This window comes from Mustelus asterias, chromosome 5 (genome assembly GCF_964213995.1).
Source record: "Mustelus asterias chromosome 5, sMusAst1.hap1.1, whole genome shotgun sequence".
In the NCBI taxonomy this organism is placed as follows: Eukaryota; Metazoa; Chordata; class Chondrichthyes; order Carcharhiniformes; family Triakidae; genus Mustelus; species Mustelus asterias.
In genome coordinates, this window is record NC_135805.1 from 8,894,634 (window position 1) to 8,908,554 (window position 13,921).

The 13,921-nt window shown below is 44.3% G+C and overlaps 1 protein-coding gene across 1 annotated transcript in view; it reads left to right on the forward strand.

Moving 5' to 3' along the window:
• Positions 1 to 13,921, forward strand: part of LOC144493945 (dynein axonemal heavy chain 8-like) — a 1,745,965-nt gene that overhangs the window by 627,263 nt on the left and 1,104,781 nt on the right. Inside the window, exon 21 of the mRNA XM_078213522.1 lies at positions 8,993 to 9,073. Within this exon, the coding sequence (XP_078069648.1) occupies positions 8,993 to 9,073 (81 nt within the window). The remainder of the gene's footprint in view (positions 1 to 8,992; positions 9,074 to 13,921) is intronic.

Consider the following 13,921-nt stretch of genomic DNA (forward strand, 5'->3'; position numbering starts at 1 on the left):
GGACTTGAGTAAGCAGTGGATGTCCCTGTTCATTCATGGTTTCTGGTTGGGAAACACACGGATTTGCTTCTTTGGCACACAGCCTTCTACACACTTACTAATAAATATATATGATAAGGAATATATAGGATCTGTCCTCAAACACAGGAACTTCAGAGAAATAAACCTACTCTCTGGCAGATCTCAGTCTCCAGACTTCAGAGTCTCAGAGCTACTTTGTCTCTCCACAGCTCCCAAAAAACAACTTAGCTTGGATACTCTGTATAAGCCTAGCTCCACCCAGCCAATCAATCCAACCAAGTCCTACTCTACAAAATCCCAGGTTAATCATTAAAACCAACAGAACAACATTAGTTCAGATTAAAACCGACATTCTCGCAATTTGGAACAATTATGCTGCAGCAGTAACAACACATGCTGCCGGTTACAGTCTAAGCGGCACTGTTCAGAAAAGACTATTAAAACAGATCCTGCACAAGAAACATGACAAATACATTACCTAAAGGTACAGTATCATCACAATATACTGACTTCAAGGAGGGATTGTTGCAGGCTGTTTGGTCAACCTGGAATCCTGTTGTTGGATATTGGCAGGTTGGAGATAAAGTAGCAGAATGTCCTGCTTCTGAGTTCACACCTGTATAAAGATTTCAAGATGTCACTTGAGGCATAGTTTTTATTATTCACTTAAGGGATGTGCACTTCACTGGCTAGGGCAGCATTCATTGCCCATCCCTAATTGCCCTTGAGAAGGTGGTGGTGAGTAGCGTTATTGAACCACTGCAGTCCATACACTGTCAGGGGCGGCGGGAGGGGGGGGGGGGGAGTTCCGGGATTTTGAGCCAGTGATAACAAAACACTGGCAACATATATCAGTATAATAAGTCAGGCAATATAAGTCAGGATCACAAGTGGTTTGGAGGGATCTCCTTCCTCCACATTGATTTCACAAAAGGGACATTTATCTGGTGTCTGGACCTGGTTTTTGTTTTATGACTTGTTATGTCACAATCATTAGCCTGAAAGAATTATTATCTATATTACTGACCCTGTTGTGGGTCTTGGAAGACCCTCAGACTCCATTAGTGACATGAGCTTCTAAGGATCCTGCAAATGATGTCCTTTCCTTTCAATAATTCCTCTTTGAAATTGATTTTAACAATGAAGTGTGAAATTTCATGAATAACATGTCAGGATATGTCTCCAGTGCAATCCATATAATGCCTCAGTGGTCACCTTTTTTCCATCATCTTTTGGTTCAACAAAGTTCATTTTCTAAATGTTTGTAACATTTATTCATGTTGTTTATTATTTCTTTCATGTCTTACTACATGTCAGTCCTTACACGCACTGGGAAAAAATAATTTTATTTCATTTGTGTCATATGTTCTTGCAAAAGGAAAAGAAGTAAGGAGATGTACAGTTATTCTCTCATTCACACTTAAAGTGAAACACACAGCTAACAGGTTCAATGTTAGTTCCCAGCTGCGCTTTTTTAGGTTTTCTTTAGGCTCAAGGTTTTCATTCTAGTTATGGTCATAAGACAGAGTGGGAGTTCCACCAATAGTTGGGGCTTCAATGGACCTTTTCATCGCCCGTGTCCCACGCGCTATGGTTCCCATGGCAGGCAGGATGGGAAAATTCCACTCCTGGTGTCAATCAGGTGTGAGGATAAGAGTTACGTGGATAGCATGTTTCAGGAGATGGTCACCCTGCATCTTTATAAAGTACAGGCAGAGAGGGCTATCAGACAGGCAAGAAAGACAAAGGTAGGTAGTGCATCAGACCCCTGAGGCCATCCCACTTTCTAAGTTTGAAAGACCTTCTGAACAGAAAAATAAATTCTCTTCATCGCTGTCTTAAATGGGTAATCCCTTATTATTATTAAACAGTGAATTCTAGATTCTCCCACAAAAGGAAATATCCTTTCCAGATATGCCCCTAAGGATCTTACGTGTTTCAATCAAGTCACCTCTTGCTCTTCTCTCAAAGGGTTGTGAGTCTTTCAAATTCTCTTCCTCAAAAGACTATGGATGCAAAATCAAAGAACAAAGATAAGAACAAATAACAATATAGCATAGGAACAGGCCCCTTCAGTGCACCAAACCTGCACCAATTCCTAATCCTTATTTAGACCCACTAATTATGTCCCATGCACAGTTTCTATCCCTCTGTTTGCCTCCCATTCTTCTGTCTATCAAGATATGCCTTGAACATTGCTAACATGCCTACTTCCACCACCTCCACTGGCAGTTCATTCCAGGCACCCACCATCCTGTGTGTGGAAAACTTTCTCCGCACATCTCCCTTAAACTTTCCCCTCCTCACCTTGAACATGTGCCTTAGATAATTGACCTTTCCACCCTGGGAAAAAGCATCTGACTATCCACCCAATCTTGCCTTTCATAATTTTGTAGACCTCTATCTGGTCGCCCCTCAGCCTCTGTCTTTCCAGTGAAAACAATCCGAGTTTATCCAACCTCTCCTCATACCTAAAACCCTCCGGACCAAACAACATCATGGTGAACCTTCTCTGCAACTCTCCAAAGCCTCCACATCCTTCTGGTAGTGTGGCAAACTAGAACTACACGCAATATTCCAAATGTGGCCTAACTAAAATTTTATATAGCTGTACCATAACTTAGCAACTTTTATATTCGATGCCCCAGCCAATGAAGGCAAGTATGCTGTATGCCTTCTTGACCACAACATCCACCTGTGTTGCCACTTTCAGGGATCTGTGGAACTGTACTTCCAGATCCCTTTGTATGACATTGGTCCTGAGGGCTTTTCTATTTACTGTATAATTCACACCTGAATTCGATCTTCCAAAATGCATCACCACATTTGTCTGGATTAAACTTCATCTACCATTTCTCTGCCCAAGTCTGCAATCTATCTATATCCTGTTGTATCCTTTGGCAATCCTTATCACCATCTGCAACTCCACCAATTTTTATGTCATCTGCAAACTTACTAATCAGACCACTTACATTTTCCTCCAGATCATTTATATATATTACAAATAACAGAGGTCCTTGCACTGATCCTTGTGGAACACCACTAGTTACTGATCTCCATTTGGAAAAACACTCTCCCATCGCTACTCTCTAGGCAGGATTTTATGGCCTCGCTCGGGCAAGGTCATAAAATCCTGCCCAAGGCCAACGGAGATTTCCGTTCTGGGAACCTTGCCCGCCTTGAGGTGGTTGAGTTTTGGCCTCTGTCTTTCATGATCAAGCCAGTTCTGTATCCTTCTAGCCAGCACACTCTGGACTTCATGAGACTTTACCTTTTGTAGCAGCCTGCCATGAGGGACCTTGTCAAATACCTTACTAAAGCCCATGTAGACAACATCCAGTGCCTTTCCCTCATCAATCATTCTTGTCACGTCCTCAAAAAACTCAGTCAAGTTGGTGAGACATGACCTTCTCCATACAAAACCGTGCTGGCAATCAACAACAAGTCCATTCACTCCCAAGTGTGAATAAATTCTGTCTCAGCATCTTCTCCAACAGCTTCTCCACCATTAATGTCAAGCTCACCAGCCTGTAATTACCTTAATTATCTCTGTTTCTCTTCTTAAACAAAGGAACAACATTGGCCATTCACCAGTCCTTTGGAACCTCACCATGAAGATGCAAAGATATCTGTTAAGGCCTTAACTATTGTCTCCCACAGTATCTTGGGATGGATCCTATCCAGCCCTGGTGACTTATCCTTCTTAATGCATTTTAAGACACCCAACACTTCCTCCTTCATTATATTGACTTACCCAAGAGTATTCTCACACCCTTCCCTAACCTCAATACCAATGCAAAGTACTCATTAAGGATTTCACACACTTTCTCTGGCTCCATGCAAAACCTCCCTCCTTTATCCTTGAGTGGACCTACTCTTTCCCGAGCTACCCTCTTGCTCCTAAAATATGTATAAAATGCTTTGGGATTCTCCTTAATTCTACTGGTCAAGGACATTACATGACCCCTTTAAGCCCTCCTAACTCCCCGTTTAAGCTCCTTCATACTTTCTCCATATTCTTCAAGGGCTACTTCTATTTTTAGTTGCCTAGTCCTCATGTAAGCTTCCTTTTTTTTGACGAAGCTGACAATTTCCCTTGTCATCCAAGGCTCCTGAATCTTGCCATTCCTGTCCTTCATGTTTGCAGGAACATGCCTGTCCTGCACTCTAATCAACTGGTCTTTCAAAGAATCACACATGTCAGATGTGGATTTACTCTCACACATTGCTCCCAGACAATATGGGGGAAATTAAAATCACCCACCACAATACCCCTGTTATTTTTGCATCAATCCAGAATCTGACTATATGCCTTTTCCTTTATCTCCCTCTGGTAGGTGGGAGCTCTGTAGTACAATCCCAGCATTGTGATTGCATCTTTCCAGTTCCTGAGCTCTAACCATAATGCCTCCCTGCAAGATCCCTTTGAAGTGTCCTCCCTCAACACAGCTGTGATGTGCTCCCAAACCAGTAATGCAATTCCCCACCACTTTCGCGTCCCGGAATATAAAGCTGCTAATCCTGTTGCTCTTTCAACCATGTCTCTGTGGGACCAACAACATCATAATTCCACGCATTAATCCAAGTTCATCCGTCTTACCTGTTAAACGTCTTGCGTTGAAGCAAATACAATTCAAGCCTTCAGTCCAGCTGAGCTCAGCGACCTCTCCCTGACTGCTCTTCCTCTTAGCCATATTTGCTTTAGTTTCAAGCTCCTCCTGGTCTCTGTACTTACTGACCTGCTGCTCTGGTCCCCACCCCCTTGCCAAACTAGTTTAAACCGTCCTGAGCAACACTAGCAAACCTCCCTGCCAGAATATTGGTGCCCTTCCAGTTTAGGTGCAACCTGTCCTTCTTGTACAGGTCCCACCTTCCCTGAAAGACATCCCAATATCTGAAGCACACACTCTACACCAACTCTTGAGCCATGTATTCAACTGTACTATAAAAAAGAACAAAGAAAATTACAGCGCAGGAACAGGCCCTCCATGCTGCCCATCTGAACTAAAAGCCCCTACCCTTCCGGGAGCTATATCCCTCTTCTCCCATCCTATTCATGTATTTGTCAAGATGCCCCTTAAAATTCACTATTGTATCTGCTTCCACTACCTCCCCCAGCAGCGAGCTCCAGACACCCCCACCCTCTGAGTAAAAAATTTGCCCTGTACATTTCCTTTAAACTTTGCCCCTCGCACCTTAAACCTATATCCCCTAGTTTCCACCCTGGTAAAAAGCTTCTGACTATCCATTCTGTCCATGCCCCTTATAATCTTGTAAATTTCTATTAGGTCACACCTCAATCTCCATCGTTCCAGTGAGAACAACCCAAGTTTCTCCAACCTCTCCTCATAGCTAATGCCCTCCAAACCAGGCAACATCCTGGTAAATCTTTTCTGTACCCACTCCAAAGCTTCCACATCCTTCTGGTAGCGTGGTGACCAGAATTGAACACTATATTCCAAGTGCGGCCTAACCAAGGTTCTATAAAGCTGCAACATGATTTGTCAATTTTTAAACTCAATGCCCCAGCTGATGAAGGCAAGCATGCCGTATGCCGTCTTGACTACCTTCCCCACGTGCGTTGCCACTTTCAGTGACCTGTGTACCTGTACACCCAGATCCCTTTGCCTATCAATACTCCTAAGGGTTCTGCCATTTACTGAATATTTCCCATCTGTATTAGACCTTCCAAAATGCATTACCTCACAGTTGTTTGGGTTAAACTCCATCTGCCATCTCTCCGTCCTAGTCTCCAACCGATTGATATCCTCATCGCTATCTGCAATTCGAAAAACCTTTGTGTCATCCGCAAACTTACTAATTAAACCAGTTACATTTTCCTCCAAATCATTTATATATATATATATATTACAAACAGCAAAAGTGCCAGCACTGATCCCTGAGGAACGCCACTTGTCACTGCCCTCCATTCAGAAACGCACCCTTCCACTGCTACCCTCTATCTTCTTTGACCGAGCCAGTTCTGTATCCATCTTGATAGCTCACCTCTAATCCCGTGCAACTTCACTTTCTGTACCAGTCTGCCATGAGGGACCTTGTCAAAGGCCTTACTGAAGTCCATGTACACAACAGCCACTGTCCTACCCTCATCAATCATCTTTGTCACTTCCTTGAAAAACTTGATCAGGTTAGTGAGACATGACCTCCCCTTCACAAAACCATATTGTCTCTCACGAATACATCCACTTATTTCCAAGTGGGAGTAAATCCTTTCTCGAAGAATCCTCTCCAATAAATTTCCTACCACTGACGTAAAGCTCACCAGCCTGTAATTTCCTGGATTATCCATGCTACCCTTCTTAAACAAACGAACAACATTGGCTATTCTCCAATCTTCTGGGACCTCCCCTGTAGCCAGTGAGGTTTCAAAGATTTATCTCAAGGCCCTAGCAATTTCCTCTCTTGCCTCTCAGTATCTCTCTTCTCCTAGCCTCAGTAGCATATGGCACAGGGAGTAATCCTGAGATGACTATCCTGAAGGACCTGCTTTTTAGTTTACTACCTAACACCCAGAATTGTTGTTGCAGGACCTTGTTAATCTTCCTGCCTATGTCATTTGTGCTAATGTGGACAGTGATAGATAATGTCTGTTTACCCTCCTGTTTCAGGATGTCTGGTACTGCTCAGAAACATCCATGACCCTTGTACTAAGGAGGCAACATACCATTCTGGAGTCTCTCTCTCACAGCCACAGAAGCGTCTATCTGTGCTCTTGACTATCAAATACCCAATTACTATTGCTCTACTACACTTTGTCCCTCCCCTCCGTACTGCAGGGCGAGGTGTGTTGCCACTGCTCTGGCTGATACTTCTGTTGCCACCTGATGGGCCATTCCCCCTCATCAGTATCCAAAATGGAATAATTGTTTGACAGGAGAAGAGCTGCAGATGCTCCTGCACTAACTGCCTGCCCCGCCTAGCGGTCACCCATCTATTTTCCTGTAACTTGGGTGTGACCATGTCTCTATAACTTCTATCTATGACACTCTCCACTATTTGTGTGCTCCTTAGTGTCTCCAGCTGCTGCTGAAACCGATCCATTTGTTCAATGAGAAGCTGAAGCCAGGTACACTTCCTGCAGATATAATTATCAGGGATGCTCTCAGCGTCCATGATTGACCACATCTCGCAGGCAGAACACACAACTCCACCAACTGCCATGACTAACCCTCTATTGATTGTTTTAATTAGCTACCTAAAAATTACAGTAATTACTTTCCAACAAATAGGCTCCCTAACCTATTTGCTATCTGTACCACCCTGTACTAACCAGAAGATGAACTAACTGCACGAACCCTTTAGAAAGACCGAGACACACTTACCCTGTGCTGCAGAGAGATTCCTTCTGCAGCATCAAGGGAATGAATTAACAAAAACTAGCACCTGACCAGCACTCACCAGTCAGAAGCTCTGCTCCCTTTTCACCCTGTGACATCACTCAGGATGCTCTTTGGCTTTCCTGGACTAGATGGTGAGCGAAAACAGAAAATCCTGGGAAAACTCAGCAGGTCTGACAGCAGCTGTGGTGAGAGAATAGAGCCAATGTTTCAGAAACGTTGGCTCAATTCTCTCTCCACAGATGCTGTCAGACCTGCTGAGATTTTCCAGCATTTTCTATTTTTGTTTCAGATTCCAGCATCTGCAGTATCCTGCCTTTACCAGAATGGATGTCTGCTGGCTCCCTCTGAAAGGTAAGTACCCAAACTGAAACTAGACCCAAGAACCCCCACGCTTTATTTTAAACCTTACCTGGTATAGGCTCCTCCCTCCAGCCGCTGCCACTGGCTTCTCCTGAAAGGTACGTGTCCAAACAGAAACCTTTGAATATTTTTAAGGCAGAGCGAGCTAACTGTTTGATTTGCCAAGGGTGAAACATTATTTGGGTAGACAGAAATGTGGGGTTGAGGTTACAGTCAAATCACCTGTGGACTGATTGAATGACGGAGCATGCTCAAAGTGGCAAACAGTCTATTCCTGCTCCCAATTTGTATGTTCTTTTGTATGTTTGAAACTCCAGCAGATGCAATCATAGACTATCCAGTCTTTCTACATGCAACAACCCGCCCTTTCCAGGTATTAGTCTAGTACATCTATGTTTACCTGTGCTAAGATCCCAGTCTATAATATCCACGATTAATATGAGGTACATGTGAATTGACAAGCAACCAACAGTTAGTGGGCAGGTTGAGTTCAGGTAGTCGGGAGGGGTTGGATGGACAGTCAGAGGATTGGGTCCTTATTGGGGTGGGGTGGAATGGCTGGATGGGGGGTCAGTGGGGTGAACAGTGGGGCACCAGGTGGTCAAGGAGGTCCCATGGGGTGATTGAGGCCTGAGGCGAGCCCCATGGGATCGGGGTGGGGGTTTGGGGGAATCAATTCTATTGTTATGCAGGGACTAGAAGTGGTTTTAATTCTTCTAACTTTTTCTGGGAAACTATTCTGGTAAGCCAGATTGAGATTGATATTGTACTTGTGGATGGTTCTGAATGCAGGGCACTTGTCCGGAGGAAGTTTAACCATCCCAGACAATTGCAGTACAATCCCTATCTAGTGACCCCGAGAGGATATGGGGGAGGTTTCCCAGCATATCTTCGGGGTATCGTCCCCGAGTTGCTCTTCCAAGGGCTCAGAGATTATGGACAATCAATTTCAGAATGCAGCCTTCGTGTTCGACTGATGCAAATGATTCCCATTTACCCACTTCCAAACTTCAACTTTAACACAAAAATGGGCAAAATCTTTTACTGCATTTCATTTCCTCAGTGGACAGAATAACATAAATCTTAAAGCTGAAATCAGAAAATTATCCATTCATAGCTGATTTAATAGATAAGATCAGGTTCTACATTATGTTTTAATGGAAAAAATAATTTTAAATTAGAATTTGTTAATGGAAATTGAATCAATTTTACATCTTAATACTTTTTTCATTTTACATTTCTATAATCAGTCTGTGCTCCAATCCTTTGAGAGTGTGCGCCATGGAATTCCTTCTGAGTATGTGACATTGATAACACCAAAAATTAAAAAGGCAAGTGATACATAGGTTTCGTTTTGTTGCTATATCTGCATCCTCACTTCACTAACATGTTTTCACTGAAAAAAGAACCTAGAGTGAGACAGACCATATTGTTTTAATTAATTTCACAGCATAAAAATACCAATGACTGATGAACTGGCTATTGCATCCCAAATATTTTCATGACCAAAATATAAAGGTCGAGAATCTCCCAAAATAAATGTAAGTGTCCAAAGAGTGGGAAAATGAGAGTAGTTCCTGCCTGTTTTTTTGGGCGTACTTACCAGAACGAATCTCCGACATTCTGAGGAATAGAGAGTGCCTTAGCATGATTCATTCTGAAAACGGGTGGGCGTGGCCTATTTCCACTCAGGAGTCCGGCAGCTTAGTGCTGTGCGGGCCACTGCGCATGTGCCGATCCGTCAGTGCCGAGATCGCTCTGGTCTCCCAATTGCTTGCTTTTGATCGCTGGCCTTCCCCACAACCCTCCTGATTGCTGACCTTCCTGATGCCTCCTAACCCCCCAATTGCTGACCTACTGGACCCCTCCCTTCCCCCAGGCCAGCTCTGATCTCTCTCCCCTCCCCCACCCACCCACTGGCCAGCCCCGAACACCCCCACTCTGATGACCAGGCCCCATACCTCTCCTTGCACCCCCTTCCCTCCCACCCCGCCCCCAACCCCCTCCCACCCCATGGCCAGCCCCAATCACCTCCTTCAGGGCATCAGGCTGGCACTACCCAAGGGCACTTCCCCTTGCCCCGACCTCCCGGGAGGGCCTCAATGGCCTCTGCCCCACCAGCGGGGTAAGGATACCTGTTCCCCGTTAGTAGGGAGCAGTTGTAAACTCCACTGTGGGAACCACTCCCGGTGCCGGGGGGTGGGGGGGGGGGAAACGCTAGCAGGCCCGGAGAATACCGCCCCAGACCTGCTAATCATGCGGAAATTGTAATTTCTATACAATAATCAGCTCCACACCGATTTCCAGTGCAAAGCTGGTTACACTACAAAAAAATGCCTCAGAGACTCACAACCGGTGTCTAGCCAGTCGTGAACTTCACTAAAGTTGGGCCAAAGGGCCTGTCAAGTTGGGCCGAAGGTTTACAGCATGTTTCCATGCTGTAAACCTCAATGACTCGATGACTCTTAAGATCCCGCTGATGTCTCTCTTCCCTGTGCGCTGCTTGAGAAACGCAGCGGGCCGGGAGAATCACGGCCAAATTTACTTTTTAATGTTTGAAGGAGCCAGTTTTACATCTCAGTTTTCTTTTCTGTTGATGTCCAATTTACTGCCAATTAATTTTTAGTGTTTTATGTTAAAGTAAATTAAGTTAAAGTGCTAACATTTATCATGAATTCACGAATTGGCACAGATTCATCAGTGAGATGGTCAGGTCACTGAACAAGTAATCCAGAGGCCCAGGTTAATGCTCAGGAGACAAGGGTTCAAAATCCCACCACAACAGTTATGTGAAATTTAAATTCAATCAATAAAAATCTAGAATTGAAAGCTAGTCTCAGTCATGGTGACCAAGATATCTACGATTGATTGTTGTAAAACCTCATCTGCCTTCCTTACCATGTCTGGCCTATTTGTGCATCTGGATTGTTTAGCAAGTCGGCCTATTTGTGAAATCACATCTAACAATAGATGTTTCTTTTGGGTCTCCAAGCACAGGCTGATTTGAGCAAGGTCTGTTCTCTGTCCATTATGACCAACCAAAGGAACGTGTAACTTCAATCAGCCAGCTGCTGGGACATACAGTCTACATATAAAATTAATAAACAATGTTGCTCAATTGTGCAGCAGGCTTTTTGGACTGACAGCAGCATTTTGCTAATGGAAAATATAACTTGCATAATCACTGAAAGATAGCAGCGTTCAAAGGCTCGCTTAATATGATGTTCAAATTTTTAAGGTGCTTTGCCACTTACTGCATAAAAAGATTATCTTTGTGTTGTTATTGCTTCAACTGTTAATCACTTTAAATTAATATCCTCAACCAAGGATCTCAACCCTTCCGTTGCTTACTATCTGCTTACCTATACTATCTGTATACATGCTGGTAAAAGTTTTTTATTGGACCTCTTTTATGTTAGCCAACATTCTGATTTAATTTATATAATTATCAGTCCTACTTTATTCTTCTTCACTGTCCTCTCAATGTATGGTATTTTGCCAGATTCTTGCTTGAAGTATTCACCTGACACCCAATTTTTTACTTCACCACATTCTTCATCTCTCTTGTCATCCAAAGAGCCCTGGCTTTGGTTCCCCTAACTTTCGCTCTTGTTTGAATGTACCTAGCCTGTAGCTCAAAAATCTAACCCTTAAAGAACCATTCTTCTATTAGAATTTGAGGCAGTACTAACTTGCTTTCTGGGATGAAAGACTTTTCATATGATGAGATGCAAATTAGGCCTATAAACTCTGGAGTTTTGTAGAATGAAAGGTGGGTCTTGTTATATATCTAAAAAGTTTGTACGTTGCAACCGAGTTATGAGAGAACCCTTGGGGACGAGTGACCATAGTACGATAGAATTCTTTATCAACAATCAACATTGATAGAGAAAAGGTACTCAGCAACTATTAGGATTGAGGACAGACAAGTCCCCCAGCCCCATTATCCACTTTGCTTGTTACACCTAGGTTATTAAAGGAAATGGCGGCGGAGATAGTGGATCCATTGGTTATAAGATTCCTAAATTCCCTGGATACAGGAAAGGTCATGATGTGGAGAGGCCGGCGTTGGACTGGGGTAAGCACAGTAAGAAGTCTCACAACACCAGGTTAAAGTCCAACAGGTTTATTTGGTAGCAAATACCATAAGCTTTCGGAGCAATGCTCCTTCGTCAGATGGAGTGGTCTCTGTTCTCAAACAGGGCACAGACACAGAAATCAAATTACAGAATACTGATTAGAATGCAAATCTCTACTGCCAGCCAGGTCTTAAATGTACAGACAATGTGGGTGGAGGGAGCATTCAACACAGGTTAAAGAGATGTGTATTGTCTCCAGACAGTACAGCTTGTGAAATTGTGCAAGTCCAGGAGGCAAGCTGTGGGGGTTACTGATAATGTGACATAAATCCAACATCCCGGTTTAGACCGTCCTCATGTGTGCTTCAACCGATGCTATACACTAGATACATCGATGACATTTTCTTCCTTTGGAGTCATGGTGAGCAATCACTGAAACAACTATATGATGACATCAACAAGTTCCATCCCACCATCAGACTCACCATGGACTACTCTCCGGAATCGGTTGCATTCTTGGACACACGCATCTCCATTAAGGACGGTCACCTCAGCACCTCACTGTACCGCAAGCCCACGGATAACCTCATGATGCTCCACTTCTCCAGCTTCCACCTTAAACACGTAAAAGAAGCCATCCCCTACGGACAAGCCCTCCGAATACACAGGATCTGCTCGGATGAGGAGGAACGCAACAGACACCTCCAGACGCTGAAAGATGCCCTCATAAGAACAGGATATGGCGCTCGACTCATCGATCAACAGTCCCGACGCGCCACAGCGAAAAACCGCACCGACCTCCTCAGAAGGCAAACACGGGACACGGTGGACAGAGTACCCTTCGTCGTCCAGTACTTCCCCGGAGCGGAGAAGCTACGGCATCTCCTCCGGAGCCTTCAACATGTCATTGATGAAGACGAACATCTCGCCAAGGCCATCCCCACACCCCCACTTCTTGCCTTCAAACAACCACGCAACCTCAAACAGACCATTGTCCGCAGCAAACTACCCAGCCTTCAGGAGAACAGTGACCACGACACCACACAACCCTGCCACAGCAACCTCTGCAAGACGTGCCGGATCATCAACACGGATGCCATCATCTCACGTGAGAACACCATCTACCAGGTACACGGTACCTACTCTTGCAACTCGGCCAACGTTGTCTACCTGATACGCTGCAAGAAAGGATGTCCCGAGGCATGGTACATGCAGACACTACGACAACGGATGAATGAACACCGCTCGACAATCACCAGGCAAGACTGTTCTCTTCCTGTGGGGGAGCACTTCAGCAGTCACGGGCATTCAGCCTTGGATCTTCATGTAAGCGTTCTCCAAGGCGGCCTTCACGACACACGACAGCGCAGAGTCACTGAGCAGAAACTGATAGCAAAGTTCCGCACACATGAGGACGGTCTAAACCGGGATGTTGGATTTATGTCACATTATCAGTAACCCCCACAGCTTGCCTCCTGGACTTGCACAATTTCACAAGCTGTACTGTCTGGAGACAATACACATCTCTTTAACCTGTGTTGAATGCTCCCTCCACCCACATTGTCTGTACATTTAAGACCTGGCTGGCTGTAGAGATTTGCATTCTAATCAGTATTCTGTAATTTGATTTCTGTGTCTGTGCCCTGTTTGAGAACAGAGACCACTCCATCTGACGAAGGAGCATTGCTCCGAAAGCTTATGGTATTTGCTACCAAATAAACCTGTTGGACTTTAACCTGGTGTTGTGAGACTTCTTACTGTACAGGAAAGGTTCCAGTGGATTGGAAAAATGCTAATGTAAAATGTAACGCTGTTGTAGGTAAAAAAACCTCTGACACTATTAGTGGTTCAAAATGCAGTGTTTATTTTCACAATTGTGGGAGAAGTGAGGTTCCTAACAGTGGACCCCCAGCCTTCTCATCGAACACAAGTAAGAACAGAGTTTATATATGTCCCGGGCCCCGCCCTCATTACATTGCAATTCTCTAAGATGTCTGTCATTGTTCATGGTGAGATTCTTGTTGTATTAGCAGTATCTTCCTCTGCGTAGTTTGTTCGATCTCCAAGGCCACGATTGTTCGTCATTAATATCCTTGAAAC